We start from the raw sequence: 27,342 nt of genomic DNA, 5'->3' as shown, positions 1-27,342 counted from the left end.
ACATACTAGTATCACTGAAGTTGCATTTAATCTACACAAAACATTTAGGATAAGCTTTTTTTAAGGAAATAGAAATCTGATAAAAATCTTATTTCAATTATATATCAATTATAATTGTCTTGGGAAGACAAAGTGCTATTCCATCCATTTCTTTCTTGCAGTAAAAAAATAAGAGAGCACTTCAGGTTGTAGATGCTTGGTTCTTATAATTCTCCAACAATGGGCTACTGAAGTGATAATGAAATTGTATTTTTATGAGCAGGCAAAAGAGTATTATAGAATTATTTTGACCCTTACTGCTACAGATTCTCATTTGTCCTTAGTTTATTTATGCTTACTTTTCCGTCGCTACTAAGAGGAGTTCCTGTGAAATACTAAGAATATGGGCTTCATTTAAAGCCTTGTAGATCTTGTTTAATTTTTCTAGATGAACTTATGTGTTAATTTTGGTATGAGAGTTCTAGAACAAATGAGTATTGTGTCTTTGAGAAACGGATGTTCTTCAAATTATTGGTGTATTCTTTGATGATATTCACGAAAAAAATTAACATGTGTTTTATTTGTTTACTTGTAACAGACATAAGAGTCATTAGGAATCTACTTAATGAGCATAGTGAGGTGAATGAAAAGGATTTGGGGCTGTTCAGAAGTCATTGCTGTGATTCAGAAAGGCAAGTTTGCATAACATGCAGGAGAGTATATTTGAGAAAACCACTGAACTTAAAGGAAAGGTGTATGTTTGAATGTTACAGTAAAGATGCCCATAATGTAAAATGCATTATGAAATATTATCCTTGAATATCAAATCTTAACATGTAGCCTTGGGCTTAAGCAAATAGATATTAGTGGATTTGTATTTTATGTTCATACAAAACAAACAAAATATCCTTCTGGTTTGTGATCAGGAGCTCAGTACTGCAACTACAATTAATAAAATTGCTACCAAAATAAATGGCAATAATAATGTGAGCAGAATTCTTACCTGATAGCTGATGAACTACAGTTCATCACATGTAATGCCTGCTACAGAGCTGTAAAATTAAAATATTTTTTATTTTATACAACCTGTATTTAAAATTGCATTAAAACTGCAGTTACTACTTTTTGCTAAATTTAAAAGAGAAAGTTCATTAATCTGATCAGTGTGTTTCTCCTCTTTTCTTTTCCTGTTGTAATAACTTGTCTCAGGTGTTTCAGTTTTCTCACTGAAAAATAATGCCTGCTTAATTTAATTTCCTGGCAATTTTATGTTAACTGCAATGATAGAAATTTAGAACAGTAGAAATATGTGGTTTGAATGGGGGAGAGAGTTGTGTGGGTTGAAACTATTCATGCAGAATAGCAATTGTTCATTAATATTTTGTTTGTCTTCCAACAAGCTTCCTGCAATTAAGAATGAATAGAAAGAAAAGGATAAAGACATCTTCTATCAAAATTAAATTACTAAAGAAACACTTTGGATTTATATGATGAGTTGATGTATCTCTTCTGCCTATTTTGCAGATCTACTCTATACATATCTCAGAGTCACTGTGTCTTACAAGCAGCTTGACATTGATTGACTTTCTGAAGCTAACAGGAATTATTATTTAGGTTTGACTCATCACCAGTGCCAAACTGAAGTACAGAAATTCAATTCAAACACAAGAAAAACCTTCTTTACTATAAGAGTGTCAGAACAGCAGAACAGGTTGCTTGGAGAGGCTGTGGAGTCTCCATTCTTGAAGATACCAAAAACCTGACTGATTACAGCCCTGGGCAAAGTGTTCTAGGTGACCCTACTTTGAGCAGGAGGGTTGACTATGTGATCTCCAGAGCTTAAATCCTAGTGAATAGCTCAAGACACCACATGTTGTTAAAGTGGGAAGTAATCTGGTTTGACAGTTAGGGAAAAATAAGAACCTTAGTTCCTGATCTTCCAGGGTTTTGGGTAATGCCCAAGCTAATGGTGAATAAGTTAGTAGAAATATTTAAAACAATTTTGCTTGCATTAGCTAGGTACACAGTTTGCACTATTTTTTTTTGTGTGTGTGTGTGTGTGTGTGTGTTTCTCAACATATTAAGCTGCTCCTGATTCTTTTGTGATGTAGGTGTTGTGACAACAGGAAGGTCTGATAGAATCTTGCCATTTTTATCCAAGTGCTAAGCAATTAAGAGAGAAAATTACCAACTCTTCCTTGTTACACTTTAGTGCATCCACTTTGTATCCAGAATCAATTGTGAGGTAACTGGCTGGGAAAGGGTTGATGGTTGCAATCCTAGCTCTCAATAAAACATAACAAGGATTCACTCTTCCACCCCACCATTACAGTCCAACTGTGCAAGGATTTGAACTGACAATTTCAGTCAGCTTTTACAAGGTTGATAATAATTTCTATACAGAAATCATGAAAGAATATAATCCATAAACAATGTGAATTATTCAGAAATACAATGCAAAACTAGAAATTTTGGGAAATGAAAAGAAAATCACCCTCATAATCTCATAATGGTGAAAAAGTGAACAATTAAGCCTCACGCAGCTATATATGGTATATTGCTTTTCACCAACTCTATCCACAGTCTGTCTCTAATGCCAAGCTAAGAAATTAGGCTTTTTCATTATTTTAAAGTACAATATGATTTTACATTCTAGTTTGGATAGGGAAGAGTTAATTAATACAGGCTAAGATAAACACTATGCCGTGGAATAAGTTAATAGGGCTCAATTAGTGCAATCTGCAAGAAGTACATGTCTTTGACATTGCAGTGAGTTTTGTTCTGCTACTGAGGGGAAAAGAATATCTGGTTTATGAAATAGAGTTGAAACAAGGGAAAAAGAGTGACTTTTATGCCTTTGGGGTGTAATGCAAAGGTGTATACTTTCTCTGTGTATCTGATCATCTCCATGATCAGATACAATTAGGAATAGTTTCATATGCTGTTATCAGAAAATATGATATCAGTTTTCAGAGGGAGAAAATTATCAGACCTGTTGCGTTCTTACTAAATGCAAATCTAGTAAGGACTGTCTCTACTAAGGGACTAGCAAAGGCTTTGAGTTGTGGTTTTGCTGGGAGGGACAAATTGAACACCTGTTGGGCTTATTTTGGTAAAAACAGCTCCACCATGTTGATTCACAGTGCTGGCAGATGGAACTATATTAAATGTCGTGCACTGAAAATCAATAAAGCTAAACATAACCCTTATTATGTGCCATATTTTGTCAGCATCTGAAAATTTCTCATGTCCATTTCTCTGTGAAATGTTACTAATGTAATTTAATCAAAGGAAACACAAAATTAAGGATGTGGTCTGTTTCTCCTTGTTAAAATGCAGCTTGTATCCTTATTTTTGGCATTGCAACAAATCTATGAGATAACTAGAATCTTAACAATAACATTTTGGACATATTAAGCCTGGTATTCATCCTCCTTCCCTCCTGTTTGTCTCATAAATATGTTCTTTGGAACCTCAGATGTTTTACAGATTGGGATCCAAATGAAGATTAGAGTACATGAAGAATGTTCTTGTTTATGGAGAGGTTTTTTTTACATTTATAGCAATTGATGCATAAAAAGCATTTATTACGTATCAGCATTCTAGTGCTCATAACTTTTTTGATAAGGATTAAATATCATTTAATTTAAGCATTAGTAAGAATTAAAGGACTACTATGAGTCACATACAGTAACATGAATACATATATACAGGTTTTTTTCAGAGGCATTTTATAGCAATCCCATACTTTTGTGTTTTCGTCAACTTTATCTCTAAGATGTCATATTCTTTTTGGTGTAAAAAATAGGTGCTATAATTAGTCTAGCGTCAATTTTTGAAGTATATAAAAACTCTATTTTATGACTAATAGTCCTATTATGACTATTGCTATGTTCATCCAGATTATATACTTTAAAATATATGGTGGTTTACCTATCAGAAAGGATGACATGTCAGAGAGGAGACAGTAAACACAGTGTGGCTATCCAAGTTTTTCTGTTCTTAAAATCCATTAAATTAATTGAATAACGTGTTTCTTAACTATTAGGGTAACAAACATATATTATGATCAAGGACTATTTCTTTTTATCAGAAAAGCACAGTTCATGATGTTATTCTGTTAATCATGATGCATTCAAAATTTGCAACACATTTGTCTGGGAAGATCTGGTTCTCAGAAGTAATGCAATCTAGAGGTCAGAATTCTGTTGTTTGTACTGAAGTGTAATAAATGTTGTAGAATACCAAGTAACATGCACATCATTCTTTCATGAAGGATTTTGTCAGCGTTATTTGATATTCTGTGGAATGGGCTAAATTGGCTCTGCTGAGGAGAGTATATGTGTGTTAGTTTTGTGTCAGATAATTTCTACTTATTACAGCACTTAAGAACAAAAGCAAGATGTACACCCAGATATTTTTAAAAAAACATTATTAAAAACATAGTAAAGGCACATCAAATTTCTTTTAGTTTAGTGGAAAATTAAGGAAATTCTTAGGGATTTTCAGCCTTAGTTATCAAACAGCTCAACTTTCATGTCAGAGGTATTCTTCTCTATATGCCATCTAGGTAAGACATAAATCCTCAAAAGGGGTCCTAAGTTCTTCCCAAACTTATTTTAAGTAACATTACTACTGTTTTTATGGTAACTGCAGATGTGATAACCAGGTGTTCTATGCTTGTGATCTAGTTGGGAATGATTTCCAAAAATTAAATGGGAAAGGGAACAGAAGGTTTTAAATACTTGGCTGTTTCTTTTAATTCCCATTTTAAGTTGCATCACTCTGTTCTTGTAGTAACTGTAAATGATGCAAAGTGTTTATAGTGCAGTATATCTTTGTCATAAAGGGACCCCAGGGAGGTGATTATACCTGGAAAAGTAGGTGAAATATACATACATACATACATATATATATAAAACAAGCATTGAATAAAACCTGAAAAACCTTTAAGCAAAACCCCAAGAAGAGGGTGGTAACATTTGTCTCTTCAGATCAAATCTCTAGAATTTTCAGAGAGATTATCCAAAAGTGGGCTTTAGAATACTTTGTAAAGTAGGACTAACATGTAGATGTGTGGTAACCATGAACTATAAGCTTTGCATCCCACCCTTGGATTCTGTGGGGTCTCTGGGTGTCCCTAACTGTCATACGCTACAGTTATCCATGGTCAGACCTGCAGGTGTGTTTTTCCAAGGAGACACCTGAATAAGGGGCAGAGTCTTCATATTTTAAGGGTAGATTCTATTATGCTTAGCTCTGAGTTACAGCGCATTACTTTCACTACTTCATAGACAATCTGTACCCAAAGGTCCTCAGCATCAAGGGATTCTGAGAGTTATCAGGTTATGACATGGCTATCAGGTTGATAAGGCCTTTCAAATGTAGATTTTAATGTCTCCTCTGGAAGGTTAGATAACAAGCAAACATAGCATTCTGTGGGAAATTACGGGAGTTGCTTCCTTAATCTGCATGTTTTCTCAGCTTGACACAGTATCTCTAGCAGCTAATACCTTTCTTGAGAGGTACCATGATATTCAGGAATAGCCTGCGGGACAGGGTCTAAGTAAATCCAAATTCTGGGCGACTCAAAGTTTGCATCATTGGCCCAGAACTTAGTAGTAACTGGTGTATAGTTACAGAATACAGGAACTCGTATGAAGTTTTGGTCCTTCAAACAGTTCACAGCTTAAGTACTGATCTAAACAAGAATTTATAAAGTTAGGTTTTGTACCAATAAGATTAGTTATGACATGAAGATCTTGAACTCTAGTCAAAATAAATCCTTAAGTGGAAGTTTAGGAGCCATTGTAATATATCCATTAGATATCATCAGTATTCAGTAACGGGGAACTTTTTAGAATGGAATTTCACTAAACTCCATAGAAATTGATGGTCTTGCACCTATTTATACCATGTAAAATTTGTTCCATTTTTTCCCTGAAATGTATTTGTTGTAATGTACTTACTGGTACATCCTCAGTAAGTTTACTAGTATACTTAAATATTTAATATAAGAAAGAAAGTACAAATTACTCTTGCTTGTCTGTGTGATTCCAAAACAATATATTTTACTATATCTTTTCAAAGATAAGCTGTATGATTTACACTAGATCTTACTTTAAAGCAACATAGTTTCCCGTCAACAACTAGTATATGGATATTCCTTATATATCCAGCTATTTTAATTGAAAACAGTTTTCTTCTGTGCAGGCCTATAAATTTATTTTCACTGGATACTGTTTAGCATACTAGTATAATATATATACCCACACATTTACCCATACATATATCTATATACTACCCATGTAGCCTGAACCCGTTGACTGCATGGGAAGAGGACTAGCCAGAGGGTGGGCTCACTGGAGAGACTCCCAAGACAGGGAAGACTGTAGGTTTGTGATGTCTTGAAGCATAGGGCAGATGGCTCTTCCATCTGCAGGTTTGCAATTGCGGAATAGGGTCAGTGCCCTGGCTGTACACAGTAGGTGGAAACTCTGCCTGAGGAAGCATCAGAGTGATAGACCCTCTTCTAAGGGGGTGGAGGCCCCATCCGCTGACCTGGACTGCTGTTTAAGGAGGTTTGCAATGTGCCAGGTTCTCAGATACACGAAGCCTTGCAGAGACTCCTGAGGCTTATTCACTAGTTGGTCTGTTATCTGCTGCTCCTCATCCACATGGGCACTAGTGGCACTGTAACTGATGTTGACTGTATCAAGGGTCACTACATGGTTCTAAGGAGAGTGGGCAAAGGGCACATGGGGCTTCATGGTTTCTCCTCAGTCCCAACAGTGAAAGGCCTGGGAAGGAGCAGGTAAGTCCTGTTGAACAGAAATTTTGCTTTTAGACAAATCAACCCCCTTTTGGAGCATTAAGGACATCTGGGGAGAGACAGGATCCACCTGACAAACCTGGTAACAGGATCTTTGCCACCAGGCTGGGCATCCTTTGTGAGGAGAGCTTTAAACTAGATATGGCCATGATGGGAAATTACAACACACAGATGAGTAAGGAAGTGGTGGGCAGGGATAGACAGCAAAAGGGTGCAGGCTGGTGGGTTCAAGATAGACCTCTAGAATAACAACACAGGGTGAAAGAGAGTCCACCTCAAGGGTGTCATACGTACAGAAATGTACGCAGCCTGGGAAACAAGCAAGAGGAATGGTAGCTCTGGCTGTGACCTAGAAACACAGCACTGTTCAAATCAGTACGACTGATAGGATGCAAAATTTGATCTTAGGATCTACCTGGGCATTGCACCAATGAGTTGAGTGTGAGTGAAGAGACATTTCTTTTCTTACATCCTTAGGCAGTTCCCTGACCTGTTTCCAGAATAATAGTAGAAGTACAATTTAGCTTGTACTAGCAACTTTGGCATACTTAGAAAATAGTTAATCCATATTTTCCACACGAAAATATTTCATTTTTAATGTAAGCAGGAATGGCAGCTGGTCACCTGACATGGTAGTAATATGAAGAAATAAATGTAACTTCAGTAAGATCCTTTGAGTCTGGTCAGTGTAATGAGAATAATAAACTTTACTGGACTAGTGAAACCTTAACTTGGAAGTATTCTAAAGTGATCTGAGTATAGTCTGCAGAGAATTGGAAGGAAACAACTGTCTGTTTACAAGATCTGAAATACTCTCTTGGTCTGATGTCTTTTTATATACTTAGAAATCTGTCTGTGGAAAGCACATGAAGGGAAATCACTAATTCCATAAGTTGTTTGGTTTTGTTGTTTGTTTTTTTTTGTTTGTTTGTTTTTTTTAAAAGAGAAATAGAAAATTACTTGCTCACATCTAAAACCTTAGCTTAGATAAAGACACTTTACCTTTCTTTACATTTATTCAGTTATTTCTCTAAGGGAATTAACTTGTGTGTAAATTACCAATAACACCATACACAAGCTATTGTTGAAATATGAAAATATGATACAAATGGCACAGATGTTCTGAAGGATAGACTACTGCAAAAGGACTTTATCCTTCCTGCATGATTCAGAACCAGTAGGAAAGCTTTTAGAGTTCATGTGCAGCTCAACAAAGGTATTCCTTCTGAATACTCCTGGAGGGGAAAGATGTTACTGAGCATCTATGGGGAAAAGATATTCAAATTGTGTATTGTACATAAAGTGTCTTAACATAGGAATTCTAATCCTTCTCTATGCTTTCTACTGTTTCCACATTAGTGAAAGGAGCAGCAACTCTACACTAATATCAATGTGCTCTTTTAATATGCATTATTGTGCTCTCCATTCTTTTGTTTTGCTCCTCTCCTTGCATTTGACATGATGCAAAGCTCTAAATTAAATTGGTATAAAAGCACTTTGCAGCTGAAGAAGGAAACTTTGAAAGGTCAAAAACTCACCATGAGAATACTATGACTCTTCCTTTAGAATTTCCTCATATTTCTAGCAACACTCACATTTACAAACTTTTGATCTACTTGTGCCAGGAAAACTTAGTTTTATACTTGTAGTCCAATCTATTTATCAGCAGCACTGATTATATCTTCAGAACTTTCTATCTTCAAAACAAATTGTAAAATTTCTAACTGAAACTCCACCCACCCCTCTACTTATAAATCTATTGTGGACTTCTGTTCTTCAGGGCTTGTGTAAATGGTTGGAGTTGCTGTTTCCTCCCTTCTTGCCTACATATATGTTTCCACCCTCTAATGACCAGAGGTGCCAGTGGGGGTGATGTATGCCTGTGTCTTGTTCTAACATAGGGCTTGAAACATATCTGAATCCAAAGGTGGGCAACATTCTCAGACCTCCCTCACATTTTAAGCATAGGAAAGTCTGCATAGTGTCTTATAAAATGGATCTGTTGGTGTTTGGTTTAGAAGGTTCTATCTAGAACATCATACATTTCTTTGTGGTTTTCTCGCCTTGCAAAGAGTAAGTTTTTGCAAATGTACCATTAAATTATTTGAAATGTATCACTGCTGCTTTAGTATAGCTGAAATCGTAGGAGAATCTCCTAGTTTCTTACCAAAAATCCCACCTGCCCTCAGTGTTCTCTGAAATGTGGAGGATCGATTCTCCTACTTCCTGGGATGCTCACTGGTGCCAGGGATCAGTGTGTAGGCTTCCAGAGCAACAGTAATATCTGTCGTTTTGAATGAATACAAATCTCTAACAATCTATGTTTGTATAGTCCCAGTGGAAACATGTGGTGTCAGCTGTGCTCACAGTACTTTAAAGGCTTTATTAAGTCAGCTGGCAACACACCCTGTCTCCAGGCACTGAATTTTATGGCAAAGGAGCTAAGAGACTGAACCCTCCCCCCACCCCCCACTCCCCCCTTCTTTTTTTCTCTCCTTTCTTATGTCAACTAGCTTTCAAAACCACAGGAAGTGATTTTACAAAAGGCTGATGGGTGTGCTACCATGTTGTTAATACCCTTGGTATAGTTTACAGGTGAGCATTTATACCCACCCACGCAGTCTTACACGTACACACACTGTCAAGTACCTTTATGCAGTCTGATATAAACTCCATTCAAATTATTACTATTGCGTTAAAAAGAAACTGTAGAGAATTTATAAATAATTATAAGCCAGCTTTCTTAGCTCATGCAGCCGTTTGAAAGGAGGTTATGCAAAACTGCGTGAAGGTTCTGGACTGTATCACAGTAAAAACCCACTGATACTCTGTCCATTGGCCTTTTAAGGACTGTACTTGCTGTTTGATGTAATTTAGACAAAATTGTGTAATTGGTAAATGTTAAAATATTAGTTTGCTTAAGTCATGTTTTGAGAATCAGTTGTTCAAAGACTGAACTTTTCAGTGACATTCAGAATCTTTTCTCTTGCAGCCATTTCGTAGAGTGACGTTTTCTGTTGTGAGTCAGCCTCAGGACCCGCATCAAGGGTCATTGCAGAGTTGCTATGACAGCGGTCTGGAGGAGTCAGAAACACCAAGCAGTAAGAGTTCATCAGGGCCAAGACTGGGTGCCCTTCCACTCCCAGAGGACAACTACGAAAGGACTACGCCGGATGGCAGTGTTGGTGAGGCAGAGCATATGGAAAATGGTAGGGGCAAACACAACATTCACACACATAATCTCACTAGCAAGTGATACTAAGTAGACTTGTGAAAGGTCAGTCCAAAAAAAATTCTAAAAAAATATTTAAATAGTTAAAATTCTAATTATTTTATTTTAAAGTTTGTTAAAATGCAGATATACAAAATAATGGAACATAACACTACTAATAAAACCAACAATTTCTTTTCTTTATGAGATTTAAAAACTACTGCAGAAACAGTTAAAACATTGAAAAAAAATGCGAGTAGAGGGCTGGGAAGATGGTAATTGAATTAAATTCCAAAATTTTCATTTTAGATAAAAGACTATTAAGGACATGTATTCTCTTTTCCTTCCATTTTTGGTTCAACAACTACTTAGGTAATTTCCCAGAATGTAATACATGCAGCACCAGCAAAAGAAAGTAGGATTAAAACCCCCTACTGTAGAGAATTCCCGTTTCCCCAGAAACGTTATATAGACTATGTTCAAAATAATACCAAGTGTCAAGTTCATTTTTCATTGTACAGAAAAGAAAAACATGACTTTCCTTTTCCTCACACTTTATTTTGTACAGTACTTTTAGAACATCTCATTTAAATTCAGTATCTATTTATATGGAAGGGGAAAATGCTGAATCCTTATTTATTCTATAGTATTTCTCCAGCTATTGAACAATAAAGGTAACATAAATATCAGGATTTGTTTTTCTTTCAGTCTAAAACTATTTAGAAATTTAAAAAGTAGTTTCAGTTTGAAAGGTATTTCATAAAACCTGAATGTTTTACTGTTCTCCATTTATTGGCTTTCATCTAAAATTTTGTGAAGTCAGACACTGACTTAATTGTTTTTTTCATTTGCCCATAAACAATAAAATAAATTATTATGTGTCAAAATGTACAGATTTTTGATAACCAAAGAAATAATGGGTTTGCTAATCCAATTGGAGTTGGTGGGTGTATGCAAGAAGGGTGGTATATTTTCTGTTATAGAATGAATAAGTTAGTTTGGCTAAGTGCATGTTTCAGGTTTTCAGAGATTACAGCACTGGGTAATTGTTCTTGGGTTTTTGTCTTTCCTGAGATAGACACATTGACCCAATAAAAGTATGTTATTCCCCATCATATGACCAAATCTAGTATGTATGACTAAAGAATGGCTGCAGCAGTCTACATATGCCTATAATGTATATCCAAACAGCAAATGACTAATTGACCAAAAAGGAAGATGGTATTACCCATTTAAAAAGAAGATATATTAGGTTATGTATGTGTATAATTGTATGTCTATATATTCTCCTTGGTTGTTTATATGAATCTGTCTCTTGACATTTCATTTTTCTGGGTGTGTGGTAGGGCAGAAAGTGATACTGATATTACTAGAAAAACGTCAGAAAAAAAATCTAGACTTTTTACCTAAATTGGGATGATTTTATTTTCTGTTTTGTAGTGAGATTTGTGGTTAAGGTAATGATACTAAATATGTTAATTCCCCTGGACATACAGCAGTGTAGTAGATTGCTAGACATTAAAATCCGAGTTCAGAAAGTATGCTAACATGGAGCATGCCTGAACCATAGTAGGAAAACTGTGGAGCCAGAATTGGATATAATTTTTAATATATTCAATAGCCAATGAAAATCATTGCACTTACTGAAGTGTAATCAAAAACGAAGAGTGCTTGGGTGGGGTCAAAAATTAAAGCAAACCAGTTTATTTAAGTTTCTGTGTTGATGTGTAAACTGACATTGCTTTCTAATAATTAAAGTATTTTAGACATTACTTTGATTTTTTAAAAGATTATAGTTTATATTTGGTAGGATGATTTTGTTGGATTCAGTTTTAAAAATACTATTGTATAGATAGAATAGAGAGAAATGTAGAAATACACAAATATATTATTCCATGAAAAAGTGAATGAAAAAAAAATTGCCATGAAAAAAAATTGCATGTTAGGGCATGCATAGTAATCAGGAGTTCATTCTCCTTTATGAAACCTTGAACTGAGGCCTTTGAAAGGTGGGTGACATTGTGATGAAAATTATACTCTACAGACTTTTGGATTTCCCTGTCACATTTTAAAAAACAAGATTTCAACAGTGGCATGTCATCCGCCTCCAGAAATTTTTGTTAACATTGATCTATAAATAATGACAGAACAGGATGGCATGCACTCTTGTTCCTTCGTATATGTAGAATATGACATTTGAGTGACAGTTTTCTGTGATCTGATGAAGTCCACTTGTATTTTAACTATTTTAAGCACAACTGTATTGTTCAAATTCTGATAATGTAATCTTCAATGTTAATGGATCATTCTGACAGAAATAGAATTGGAATTGAAATCTGTCAAGTGTTCATTTGTCACATTTAATTGGAATTTAGGTAATCTGCAGTGTTTAGCTTGGTTAGGTTTTAATCAGAATTTATACTGGATTTTCATGCAAATTTTCCATGGAAACAGCACTTTGAAAGCTATCTTAGTTTTTAGTTGTTAGTACTTCAAATATTTAGCATTTAATTTCAGTTGGTGTGAAACAATGCAGTTATAACTAATTGCTTTGGATTTCCTTTCATTTTAAAGTTTGAAATGATAAGTTTCAGCACGGTATGCTAAACCTTCTGATACATTTGATGCTTTTTTTTTACAAGCTAAGATGACTAAGGAAAACAAAAATTTTGCAGTTAAGGCAAAAGTAAGAAGTTTGAGTTCACAGAGTAAATAGGAAATTCAGCTTTCTATTTGCTGGTAAGAGCCTCTTTCTATTTTCTCAGGTGAGGATAAAATGCTGGAAAGAAAAACAATAAAGGGCAGAGTGGCTGGTTTTCTTAGAATAGGATGTATAGTACTTACCAACCAACATGACTGTCAGATGTAGAGTCAAGTTTTGTTCTGATGATTAGCTGTGGTGTCAGATGCAGCAGAAAAAAAAAAAGGGGGGGGGGGGGGGAGAAGAAAAAAATATGTTAGCAGATTGACTGTGAAAATTCAGTATGCAAAGATCTTGTTAATTAGTGAAATCTGCAGAACCAGAAGTAACTTCTGAGTTAATTTAGCCCCTGCCCTTGGAGCTTTCCTTACAAGGAAATTCTGCTCATATGTGCAGCCTTCTTCTCTAATTTTGCTGTTAGAATGGCACTTTCTTAACGTAAATTGCACAGTATTTTTCTCGAGAACATTTTTATTACATTTATATATGTATGTGTAAAGACATTAACATGGTAAATTAGTTTCCTGGTCTTTAGTAATAGTCTTCTGTTTTTGACAATGCTTAATACCACGTATCTCAGAGGAAAAGTAAAAAAACAAAACCAGAATGATCTATCCTACTCACTTAACGGCCAGCATGTGCTTTAAATTATGGTTTTCTAAATAGTAATAATAATGAAGAACCTAATTTATCATAAGTCATTAACCCTTTTCAAGTCACTGGCCTGAAGGCTATCTCTCAACAGGAAATTCCTCTGAAGGCTATCAAAATTGTTTTATTTTTAATTGCTTTTTTTCTCTTATTTAACAGTTTTAGTGACTGTTCCTTTTTATCATTATGTGTGAAAGAGCATGAATGTATTCCATTTTACTTTTTAAATACTGTGGATTATTAGGCTTTCTTAGAATTTATCTTTCCTCTGAACTATATATATTCCCAGTTTTTTTCAGTCTTTGATCATCATATATCTGTTATTTTTTTTCTTGCCATGAGCCTCTATTTCTTCTAATGTGGGTAGGGATAGATGGAGAGGTATTCTCACCATTTGAGGCATGGACAATACAGCATTCTCATATTAATTCCTATGTTATTAATTACACATATGATCTCTAAGCAGACCTTTATGTTGTTCTATTTCATGTCCATTCACCTGGTTATGTCAGGTCTCTCTTATGTTTCTTAAAGCCTTCTTGTAAATCTTTAATTATATTAATTTTTGATTCCCCAGATTTCATTCCTTTATTTCCCCCCACCAGATCTCTGTATGCTTACTATTTATTTATACGTGCAGTGACCTAGTAAGTTTTATGTTTTGTTTAATTTAGCTAGAGTACCTATAGTGGTGAAAATGCAGCATCATAGATTTTGGCTCACTTGTTCTTCCCTGGAGATTTGTTTCCATGCCATCATAATTAGATTATATGCCACACCTGAGATACCTGCATTAAAGCTAGCTCAGATATTTCTACATGAACATATCTTTGGTCTGCAGCATAGTGTTTTCAAGTAGCCCATGTTTCAGTATCAAATATGTAAGGGCTGGAAAACAGTAGTCATCTCTGTGAAAGAAGAAAAGTAAGATGGTTTACAGCTTCCATTTTTACAGAGGAAATAGAGTAAAGAAAGATTAAGTGACATGCCTGAAATCACGGAGGAAGTAGGAGGTAGAGCCTGAAGAGGAGCTCAGAGTTTTTGTGATTCTGTTACTTGACTTCTGCAAAGAAATCACTAGGTAAATTACACTGTGGCTGACACATGAAGATCTAAGAGGCAGGGAAGAAAAGTGCATTGTCTTGGTTCATTTAGTCTGATAATGCTGAATTCTCAGTAATTTTAGATTTAGACTGTGTCAAAGTTTCCACTGTCAATATAGAGAAGGCATTCATGGTATGTGAGATGATGACTTGAAAATGTGAAAGGAATTTTGATAATTAATAAGTGTAATTAATTTTATCTATAGGATCATTCTCTCTTTTACTTGTAAAATAGAATATTAATCTGTTCTTTGGACCAAAGTGTTAAAAAAATGAAATAAAGTAGCCATTAATTTACAGAATCCATGTTTAGATAATCCATTTCCCTTTAGCTTTTTACAGTGCTAATCACTTAGGTTAATGTTTTGAGGTCTTTTAAATGTCCTTATTGTAAACATTGCAAACCAGACATTCATTGACTTATTCCATAGAATTACTGTACTTTTGCAGTTCCCATTATCTTTAGATGTTCTGTTTTCTTGAATTACAGTCCTATAATTGCATGTGAATAATCTTGTTTTTAAAACTGTGTCCTGAAAATGTTAACATAAGTAGTCCATCTGAGAGGTTGAGTCAGTAAAGATTTTCAGTGTAGTGATTATGTGTTAATAGGTCCTTTTTTGGTTTGTTTCTTCTTTCAATGCTGCTACATCCACTTTTTCTTAAATGTTACCCTGCATGCATGAACCCGAAATACCAGAAAGCACTGCAGAAATTATTATATACTACATACAATAAGAATTCTTATTGTTGTTTCTGATAAATCCTAACTATAATTAAGCACAGAATGAACTCTGGATTCCATAAACCTGGTAACATATATGAGTAATGTTTTGGAACACATGCATATTCAGTGATGGATTACGTGCTGAACCAGTTTGTTTTGAAAATGTAGTATTTTGATAAGATCTGTAAAAAGCCATTTGATAAGAGGAGATACACACACCCTAACCAGTTCCTAAGAAGACACACTGTGCAGGGGTCCCTGTTACACTAGTGTAGCCTTATGTAAGGCAGCGACCCTAGCTGGGAAGAACACTGGCTGTTTTCCTCTTTGATTTTTTTTCCTTTTTAATCTTTTACCATGTTCCTTTAGATGACCTTTTGACATATGTCTGTGAGTTTCTTCAGCAGAGGAATATGTGGTTTGCTAACTTTTATGCACAGTAATACTTTAAGTTTCAAAATTGTATGCTATTTGTTCTTTACGAGTTACTTGCATTTTGAATTGTTATATATGTGTACTTACAATAGAAATGAGGGAAGTATATTTTGACTGTTACAAATTTCTAGTGCTGATACATATTTTTACTTTGCTATGTTAATAACATGCTATGGAAGGATGAACAATTATTTTAGGTTGTGCCTTATATGTCATTGCACCAAGATTTATTGTGTCTTATCTACTATTCTGTGTTTACATTTTACTTCAAATGCATAAGGCAAAGTAAAGGACCAAATACAGGGCAACTGTGAGCAGAAATAACTCTCACTGAAGCTGCTGGAATAGTGTATTGTTTATATCCTCTTTCCTTAACTTCTTATTTTCCATGACCGTCTGGAGAAATGCCAACAACTTTTGTGTGCTATCTATTCATGAAGTGTACCTGAGTACCATGAATTATTTCCAGCTTGATCAGGATTTTGGCTGCTCAGAGAACATATGCTTGGAGCTGCTAGTATCAAAGAAGGAATGCATATTTCTGTATTGGAAATCCACCCCTACACATTGATAACAAAGCTAACAAATTATTTAGCGTTTTTCTGATTTTCTGAATAGCATTGTTATTTCTGATGCTGTACTCTGTCACTTTCCTATTGTATTTGCTCTAGTTGCCTTTGTGCTTCATCCTGAAGAACAGCATATGACTTTAAGCTATATTACAAGATCTCTTTCTCCATTCCTGTTTTTATTATCCTGCTCTTACAAAGCAAATACCTATGGCAAGAACTGTTTACCAATCTGAAAAGCAGTATATTGATATCACACAATTTGAACTGCTATTTACTAAAACATAGCTTTATTACCTTTAAAAAAGGAAGTCCATATTTACGTCCCATCAGTTTTTAATCAATAATTTGAAAGCAGAGAAAGATTTTGGATTCTTAAAGAACCATTCCTGCAACTATATCTGTTAGAATGAAGCAGTAAGGGAAGGGTTTATATGTGCATGTGGGTGTGCACACATGTACACATATTGGTGAGTCAGGTCTTGCCGCAAATACTCATGAGAGCTGGATAGCTGCAGTTACATAACCTGCATTATCTACGAATTTCAAATCAGTTCACTGAGGTGGATATGAAAGAACATGCTAAACTGAGAAGTGGAGAACTAAATCATCAGAAAGCCAAGCAGTATGTCCCATGTCTTGCTATGAATTGATCTTTCATCTTCCCACCCCTCGAAAAGTAATCATTTGGACAGCAACTTCCAGTTTGCAGTCAAGTTGATAAGGGTTTTGCTATTGACTTAGTGGAGGGAGTTAGGCTTTTGTCCAAGTCCTCTGTGCCAGCTGCTAGCTCAGGCTGCCTCCCACTGATGCAGACTGCAGAACTCCCTTTGATACTGTCAGAGTCCTGAATGTAGATGGAGGACAAAATGCATTCCAAAATTTACAGACTCAAGGAAGAAGAGACATCTGGTTTATGAATGGAATATTTAGAAACCTTTGCATCCACAGCAGCCTCTTTTCTGGAAAAAAATCTAATGCAGATAAGTCAACGGAAATTTATTTTTTGTCAGTTCAGAGGAGCCCTTTCAGCATGCTGTGTTTTCCCAGTTCTGTTTGTATTTAATGACAGTTTCTTCAGTTTCCTGGACAACATTAGATCTTTCTGTCCCTTATAATTTTCAAGTATAATGAAGAACCAAAAGAAGTCCTTTATAGGGATATTTCTTCTCTATTTCAGTAAGAAATACATTTTGTTCTCTACTGCTGGTTCCCAACTACTGTTCTATTTATTTATTTATTTATTTAATAACCATTGCAGAAAATGTCAGTATTTTATTATATACTACCTTTATAAAATACATAGTGTTACTTCTTTTCCCTTCTAAAAGTTTGATGTTTTGGGTTCATGTTATAAAACCTGGAGTAGTTTTCCTATGTGCAAAAAAGATTGACGAAATTAAGGGAAAAAACTGTATCTTTACTTTGAGTGCATTTTTAAAAATATCAAGTATGAATTATTGATTCAGAACAAAAATCTGACTGTATTTCTAATTGGTGTACTTGAACTGAATGGACAAGAGCACATCTGATTGGCCACACAGTTGAACCTAAGGGAGTCATAACATTTACAAAAATCTGTTTTTGAAAATCTGCAAACAAATTCAAATCTCAAGCGTATTAAACTGGCATGTGCCCCAAAACAAAAATGTAAATGTTAACTACCCTCGTTATGTTAAGACTGAGTAAAAGTGGAATGCAAGTATACAGAACAGATGGGTATTACCCAAAGTTATTGATATATACACTACTTTTGTAAGTCGTTGCATTTTCACGTTTAATTAAAGTAACTTCTTACAGTGTTATCTTTTGTTTCTTTTTAAAATAATATGATTTGTAATAAAAATTTGTAAAATGTAAAGTTCTCTATAACAAAATATAGAAAAATGTATAAAAATTATTAAAATAACTTAATGTTGCATTTCTTTTTAGATCCAAAACTTCAATATTACATTTTTCAGCCTGTAGCTTATCTAAGCAACTCAAAAATTTTTCCTGTAGGAATTTTTTTTTTTACCTGCCAGTGTGTGAATCCAGAGTTAGAACAGTAAGTTTGCATACCTAGTTGCTACATAACTTAATTCTTCAAGTCTAATCGTAATCTGGAGAGGTTCATGGTCCTGGCAGTATTCCTGTGTGGCAGCCTTCCGCAGAGCTATTAATGAATCCCATGTATGGGAAACCCAGCCAATGTATAGGGTCAGATCAATGATCATCTGGTAGCCAAAATATGGTGCTCAGAGAAGACTATAACAGGGCAGATGAACTGATTAATCTTTCAGGTATTTTTCTGTGTATACCAACAGTTTGTGGCTCAGATTCTCTGAGTGAATTTAATAACATTTATGGATTTATACATCCAAATTTGTCCAGTTTCTATTAGAGTGCATACGACTATTAATACTTCTTTTTTTCTAACAAGGTTTTTAAAGTGATTGTGTGCCCAATTAGTCTTGGATTAGACAAAGGAAAAATAAACTTTTTAACCTGGTTAGGGACCAGTAGATATGAATTTTCTAATAAGAATGTTTTACTTTGTACCCATAATGATCTTTGCTGTTGTCTCTGGAAGTACTTTTTTCTGTTATTATTTCATTTCCTTAGAACAGTAAATAATGTATACAGAAAAACAGAAATAAATAAGGTCTGAAAAACAAAGACCGAAAACAATTGTGTGCATTTCTTATGTATTTTAACAATTATTAATATCAGGGTAGTATGCCAAAATCTACAGAATGGTATTAAAAGAATTAGAAGCCCCAGTATAATATGTGACATCTAGAGTTCTGAAAGTCCTATTTTATAGGAGATAATTGCTTTGCAAAGAAAAGTAACAATTTCTTTAATAACAGGAGGATTTCAAGGCCAGCATAATATAAATTCAGACATTTAAGTATTTCTGAGTATTACTATGGTATCACTATATATGTTTTTTTGCCTCAGTGGAAACATAGTGTTCAATGTGAGTGTCAAATAGTTGAATATCTAGAAAAATAATCATGGTATATGCTAGAACAAGATGAATATTAAGATTTTTAAGAAATATTACCAATTTATTAGTAAATTAATTTACAATAACAAAGCCACCATCAAGGACAAAAAAAAGGATTTTAGGCTCTAACATAATTTTTATGTACAGATAAAAACAAAGTCATATTTATTACAGGAGAAAATGTATTTTAATAATCTTCCTGTTATAAGGTTAGGGTGGGCATTTTTTTGTTTGTTTTTTAATTTAGGCTGGAGTATTAAATTCCAATAATACTAATTTCAAACCTTATATCGCAGTTAACTTGGAACATAGTATTAGAAATAATTTTGATTATGGATTCAAATATAACTTCGAATAACATCAAATGGATTAATCCATGAGTAATCCATTCATGTTTAAAAGAACTGTCCATTCTAATACTGACTTTAAGAACTATGGAAAAAACAAACACATCTCTCAGTAAGTCTAAAAAAAAATAAAGTAAATAATTAAAAAAAAATATTTTTTTAATACATGATTCAAATCTGTGTATCATTCTACCATATAAAAGAACTGCAATTAAGACATAAGTGTAAATTGCTGTTTGGGTGATAGAAGAAGTAAAATGCAAAGACAGTGAAGGAAGAACAATATTGATGGAATTAATTTCTTTCAATGGTTGTGTGCTCTCTTGCAACTAAACAGATGTGCCCATACCAGCTTTCCCAACTTGCTTGTCTTAACCTGTATTTGGCTATATCTAAGAAACAAATCAACCCTAAAGAGGCCTGCAGGAGAACTTGTTCTTTTACTAAGCAATCTCCATTATTTCATCAACAAGGGAGGTAAAAACAAAGTTTATCGTATCTAAAATTTCATGTGAACAAGGTATAAGACAAGCTTGCACCAAGGTGGGTTTCTTTCTTATGGTTTTACGGCAGATTTGTTTTCTTGATCCAAGGATTTGTCTTTTTCTGACATTGTAACAGTGCTATAAAAACAAGTAGTGTCCATAGAGGAATCTTGGGAAAAGGCTTTTTAAATTGAATCTCAAGAAACAGACATGTATGTTGTACTGGTGTCCAGCTGTCCTGCTATCCTTAAACTGTTTCAACTGCACTGTAAATTGTTTTCTTATGTATGGTTATTTTCCTTACATTTATTTCATATTGTCTTTGAAGATGAGAATCTGTCCCTTTTTGGGGCAGTGCAATGACATTTACATTATCATGAGATGGTGAAGTAACATTCATCAGTGGAATGTGACATTGCAAGCTTTCATTATGGAGAGAAGGCAAAGATATCTGATGTAATTTTGCTCTCTGCTGGTTTAGCTAATAATAGAAACTTCTCTAAGTGGAGAATAGAAATCTTCTTGTTTTCTTTAACAGAATATTTGAGAAATTAACTTATATATGTAAGAAATATTATTTTATAAATATATTTAAATTTTTAATTACATTAGCAGTGGCCATAATTCCATGCTATTGAATCACATAATTTGTGCTAGCATTCTTTTCATATTCTACCATGAATTGCAATAATAATACAGGGATTACTGTGATATGGCAGTAGATTTGCCAGCTCTGGAAATGTGTTTGTTTTAATGTCTAATACACAGCCACAGTTCAAGTACATAAATGAGTAATAAAATAGTTAACTTCAGTTGCTTTCTAGGTTTCTAGTGGTTTCCAGGGGCAGGAAAGGTTAAATGGGCAGAAGAGGAGCAACCATGAGTGACATTATTGCCTATGCTGATTTTTAAAACACAAGCAGTCTAGGTAATTTTGTTGAGTTTGACAATGTCTGATTCCATGCCCCACAGCATGATTAAGATACTGTATTTAATGCAGTTTCGTTATTCAGTTAAAATGTTTTGGGGGAAGTGAGCAAAGATAGTTAAAATGAAATCTTCTGCTTGAAATTATGTACCAAAAGCTTTTATGTTTACTGAAAGTTTGTAATAGCATGATGATAGAAATTTTTTAATTACATGTAAAGCATATAGGAAAATATTGAATCTGTCCTGGAGCTGAAAAAATGATGATCGATCCATTTGCCAGTACGCAGGTAACCTGCACAGTAACTGGCAAAGGAAGGAAACAGCATGGGCTTTGATTCTACTCTAAGGATGTTCTGGCTGGCACTTTCAGATTTTAACAGCTATCATGGGCCTGAGAAAACCTGAAAGAGAAACAGGATTTAATAATTTTGACACCCTATGTTTTGTTTTTTTTTTCTTTTTCCCCAGAAGAGAGTGTAAAATCTGTTCTGACCATAGCTCTCTACCTGGATGACATCAAGGGTGGAGGGAAAAGGGTGATAGGAAAAAAAAAGTATCAAATTTTAATCTGTACCAAAATGTCTTTGTGTCTTTTTTGATCTGAGGGACTTGACAACAGTGTGCAAAGGGCATGAGTAGAACTGTTTTTTCCTACTTTGTTTCCACCTACACTAGAAATGGCCGTATCTGCAGAATTAAGCTTTGGGAAATAACAATGGCCTAAGAAGCTAGCTCACGCACAGACCCTGATGAAGCAAAGTAGCCTGAGTCAGAGGAATACAGACTAGATTTTATAAATGGCAGTACAGAGGACAGGCTCTATACTGCCACAGAGCACCATTCCTAACAAAGGAAGTTCCTTAGAGGCATGGCTCACTTACTGGGAGCATAGGTATGGAAATGTGAGACGCTGTCAGATCTAATCTCACAAATAGTAATGGGAGAATACAGAAACTCAAGATGCCCCCAAAGGTTCAGATAAGTGAATATTTTTCTCTTGCTTTTCTCTTCAAAAAAACCACAATTGCCTTTAGCTTTTACCAGGTAGAATCCCACATGCTATTGCTCATGTTATGAATTTTAAGTGGAAAAACTTTTCCAAAACATAAAGACCTTATCCTGAAGTTCCTTGATAAATGCTATATTAACTGAAGAACTGAAGGAAGTTATAAAACTGAGATGTTTCTCTAACACAGTTCTTTGGTACTGTTGTTTTTCCTGCCATGTGTAACTGACTTTTAGAAGGTGCTTTTTCAGAAGGGCCTAAGTAAACAAACCGTACTGACAAGATAAATTTGTTTATTACTGTGAAGATAAATAGTAAAAGAATTGAACTAAGCCCAGGTCAGTAGTGATAGAAAGTCATTACTCTAAGGTGGCAGTTAAGTGGCTTGTGTAAAATGAGTTAGCACTTGGAGAATATTACCTACTGGAGAGGTGCTTATGCCCCCCAGAACATTAACTAGCATCTTGGTTGAGACTGTCAGCTAAGGAAAGAAGATAGCTATGAACAACTAAGGAAAAAAAGGATCTGATACAAAGCCCATTAGTCTCTGAATGGCAATGGCTGCCAAATGCTGCTACCTTGGCTGGCTTTGTAACATGGACATAGTGTTCTGTCTACTCACAACCTGGCACTTCCCGTCAGAACTAGATTTATGTGGGAATAGAAAATCTACCTAGGATAGAATTTCAAAAATGGATTAAAATAATTTTACTAAACAGAATAGTAATGAAGGAGGCTAGTCAGAGCATAAGTTTCAAAGACAAATTGTTTCCTGCATTTCCTAGCACTTGTGTTAACCTAATTTTAAATGTTAAGTGAAGTGACTTCTTCAACTTCAGGTCACCCCGATATAAAGAGGTTTTGTAATGCTATTAGAATTAAAAGATACTAACTGTTGCCTTCTGAAAATTAGTGGTACTTTTTAGTAGTGGAACTCAGGAGCACTTCCATTCTATTAGCTGAAAATAAATAGTTGCTTTCTGCCAAGAAAAAGTGGAAAACAGAATAGAATAAACAAATTGTTTGTTCTAGTCTGAAGATTTTCAACCAATTGTGCTCTCCTGCGGAAAGTACTTTTTTTCCTAACTTTTACCATACTGGTTCACTATTTCCTCTCACAAGCATCTCTGGAAACCATACTGTGCTCTGATTTTCCCACTGCCTTTACTTCTTTGATAAATAATCACCTTTGTCCAATTTTATAAATACACATATATAACCATATAAATGTACGCAATATGGTTTCCAAATAGTTCTTGAGAGAACAATGAAACATGAAGGAACCCCGTTAAAAGTGCCTTTAAAAATGATTTTGCTGTGTTTACTGACATATTCTTGAAGAACAGAGAATCCCTGTGTTATACCTCATAATCTGGTCTCAAATCTCTAATGTCTTAAGCACAGAGAGGGCTTTCTGGGACTTGCCTGATAGTCTCTTTCACTACTAATCCTGAAGGAATTACTCATTTACAACAATTAAACCATAAACTGATTTAGACAGTCTAAATCTGAGTTATTCTTACCTTTCCACATCTCACACAGGACTAAAATTTCCTTAACACAATGCTGCAATAGTCACACTTTTTCCCCCTGTAACTATAGTCTGCACAAGGGATAAAGTATTTCACCATACGGTATTTCTGAGATTCAGGTATAAGGAGATAAATTAAAACTTTTCCCACACTGCTGTAACATCTGTGTAAAGAAAGGAATTATAACCATTTGAAACAGCTCAGTATAGTTCCATCCTTAAGGCTCCATATTTTGTAACTGCTTTTCACTTAACTAACACTTTATACTGAGACATAGTGAAAACTCTGCAAGTAGAATCTGTTCAACCAGACAAGCCATTATTTATGGGTTGTGGATGACTAGATTGTAACTAATGCTATCAGTAGGGATATAGAATTGTAGGAAATATCTAAACTTGTTATATTTTATGCTTATTTGATTACAGACACATTGGACCAAATACTAACTGTATGCTAGAACACATAGTCTATATCCTACAAGTCTTGAGCTGCTCACATATATAGTAGAATATTAATGTCAGAAGTCATGGAAACCCTCCATAAGAAAAACAAGCATAAAACAGATTGACCTCAAAATAACATATAAACATATACAAATTTGTGATAGTTTTTATTTACTTTCATATATTTTCATATCAATTTTTCATATTTCTGTGCTTCATTACTAACACCCAAAGGCTAGACATTTTGTGTGTGTGTTTTGCATAATTCTGAGCTGTGGCTTTAGCAACAATAAAAAAATTCTGCAAACTGGCACTTCCGTATGTGCCACAAGACATTCCTCTACGAAGCATAGATGAAAAATCTCAGTTCGTTGAGATGATTAGTAAAGATAATTGTACTCAGAAATTTTCTTGCTGTAGTATAATGTCATGTGTCTATTGCAAAAGAACACTTAGATTTTTTAATTCAATCAGCCTTAGCTATGTATACAGTCAGTTCTGAAATTGTGTGACTTTTTCTCTTTTAGCGTTACATAAAATGCTGCTGACCTTAGTAAGAGTTGTGCTGCTTTGTTTTATCTGAAAATATGCAGCGTCTGTGCTTTTCAAGTCCCTGATCACTGGGATACAACCTGAAAAGAATGACGAATGTTAAGATGCTTTTAAAGTTATTTATAAGGAAAGCACAGAGAGAACTATTTATTTTGGGATTCCTCAGCTTTTTAGCAGGTAAGAGTTTTATGGAAGTTTTAGTGTATTCTCTTCTCTCTGAGATCTGAAATTGGACAGCCTTTGAAATCTTTGCAGTTACTACTAAAGATAAATAGAACTATTTTTATTACATTAGCAGAACTGTCTAGAAAAGACCTTTCCTTTGGTGAAATGAGAGAATGAAAACAGAAATGCTTTTAAGGCTTCTCTTTGAAATAACAGGTTTTAAAAAATAAGTTGGAAAATTATTTACAAGAAAATGAAATGATACCTTCATTCAAATGGTAAGCAAACCGTTAATCAGTAATTAATCAGCAACTCAGTCAAATACTAATCTTTGCAGGGGATGGGGTTGCATCATGCTGTGTCAGCAAGAAAAAAGCTGTTTCCACCTTTGAGTTCGACTTGAGTTCATTTCACAGCATGGATGGGAATAGATACTGGATGTGAAGAGTCTAGGTCCTGCTTTCAGCTCTGCCACAGTCAGTGTGAGACAATGAAAAAAAAAATTAATTACAGAACAAATGCAAAAGCCATTTCATAAAATTAATAGGAAGTTCTTCATAAAGACCAGTGAGCTTATCCAGGGGAAAGCTGTTGATAATTGCAACTTTCAGGTATGTTGCTTCTAAGTTTTAGTTTGATTAAGCTGAACCTTTACCCTGACTCTTCCTATCATCTAAAGAATCTCTATATTCATGGTGTTTTCCAAGCATACAATTGTCCACAAAGGAAAAATATGTTAATGCCGAAGAAAAAGGAGCTATAGTGGTTTCATATGGCCCAATATATTAATTTTCCTAAATAAATATTTTCCCTCAGAGATGAGAAAAATGGATTAAATAAGCTAAACTCTACATCCATGTCCTATTGATTTTAGAAGTTAATTGGCAATGCTTAATTCAGATGGAGATGCTCTGACCCTCCCCAAGCGTTGCTGTTTTTTTTTGTTGTTGTTGTTGTGGTGTTTGTGGGTTTTTTTCCCCCAAGAGGTTCTTTATAGTTAGCAAGTGTATCTAGTATCTGGGACACCGAGAAGTTTACAAAGATTCCACTACTCCAGCATCATTACTGAAAGACCTTTCCTTCATACAATGCAGTAGTTTTAAGGAGAATTTGGAGAAGTGTTTGTATTTTAGATAATGTTAAACAATAACTTATTTTTTGTGTAATATATAGGAGTACAATTACTAGTAATATAATGCAGGTTATTTTGCTGAATGTTTTAGTAGGCTTAAGGAATAATTACCCTTTTGTTACACATGAAGAAATAGCTAACACTGTAATTAAGACAATATTAAATCATACTTGTAGACATCTTTAAAAATATTTACTGAAGCTTTCTGATAAAAGTGGCAGTCTATTCTCTGATAGTGTTGGAGTTCAAAGCAAGAAGCAGTGCCATTAGTGAAGACATGTGTTACTGAATATGTCTCTCAGAGCTTCAGAAAAGTAGATTTATGTCTCAGTATGGGTTTTTAATAAGTTTAAAGATCCTATGTCTTCTTCATACCTTTCAGAAACATAGTAGCCAACATAGCTGTAGCTTTTTAATTTTTAAAATTGTCATAAAAAATAAACTTGCAGCAGATAATTATATGACAACGGTACAACCACTAATGTGAGAATGACTTCAACAAAAGTAACTTTCCAGCATTAATTATAATAAATGAGTTTCCTTAGCTGGAGAGAATGAAAAAGGCATTTTATATTTATACTAGGATTGTACTTAATGTTTTTTCTACATTTTAAAGTGTCATAAATCTTGCATTTTAAATTATTTATGTTACATTCAGTTAAAGGTTAAGTTCAGCTAGCTAAGAATAATCATAATTTAAAGAAGAAAAAATTTGCATTAAATGCTTCATTATGCAGTTTTTAAAAGAAAATGGATTTTAATAATTTCAAGCACAAAGTGTACACTGCAGTGCTTTTCTATTTTGTGTATTCTGTTGAATTAGAATATATCTTTTCCTTGAGTGGTAGATAGGGCTCTGATTCCAGAATACACAGGCTTCCCTTCCTAGTGCATCTTTACGATGACCCTCTTTATCATTATTTAGTTATTTATGGAAGTGCTTAGAGGATCACAGCCCTGGTGAAAAAAATTAAAACCATTTTCATATGGATGAAAGCTCAATTACTCTTCTACATTTAAAATTCTTTAAAACTAACTTACAAGATTTTCCTATACTCAAGATAGTATTTTTTAATCCTTCAGTAGGGGTAGTAAAAAACCTGTAAATAAAATAAAGAAGATAAAAAAGAAAAAAATTACTTTCCTTACAAGAAACCTGAATTCTTAGGAGATATTAGCATTCTAAAAGTGTGTGGGTTTTTGCTTGTTTGCTGGTTTTTTTTCTGAAAAAAAAAAAATCAGAAATTTTGTTTCAGTTAAACCTCATTTTTATATATATATATATATATATATATAATTCATTTTCCAAAATTGAATTCTGAATATGAAACAGATTGTTCCTCCTTGATATTGCAGGCAATAATAATGTACTGTGCATAGTATTATAATCTTAGATTGCCTGGGTATGCATATTGTTGAGGTGTTAAGATTTTCCAATCCTTTCTTTTTTTCCTCTCTTACTTTATTTCCAATGTGGAATATTTTTTTGAGAAATGACATAATTTTTTGAGTTAACTTCACACTGTATAATTACTTTTTAAATATGTGTA

General features: G+C 34.2%; 1 protein-coding gene across 1 annotated transcript in view; it reads left to right on the top strand.

Moving 5' to 3' along the window:
• Positions 1-27,342, top strand: part of PCDH7 (protocadherin 7) — a 284,347-nt gene that overhangs the window by 127,660 nt on the left and 129,345 nt on the right. Inside the window, 1 exon segment of the mRNA XM_027799823.2 lies at positions 9,804-10,020. Coding sequence (XP_027655624.2) covers positions 9,804-10,020 — 217 coding nt within the window.

The sequence above is a fragment of the Falco cherrug genome, chromosome 1, assembly GCF_023634085.1.
Source record: "Falco cherrug isolate bFalChe1 chromosome 1, bFalChe1.pri, whole genome shotgun sequence".
Lineage (NCBI taxonomy): Eukaryota > Metazoa > Chordata > Aves > Falconiformes > Falconidae > Falco > Falco cherrug.
This window is presented reverse-complemented; position numbering and strand designations above follow the sequence as displayed.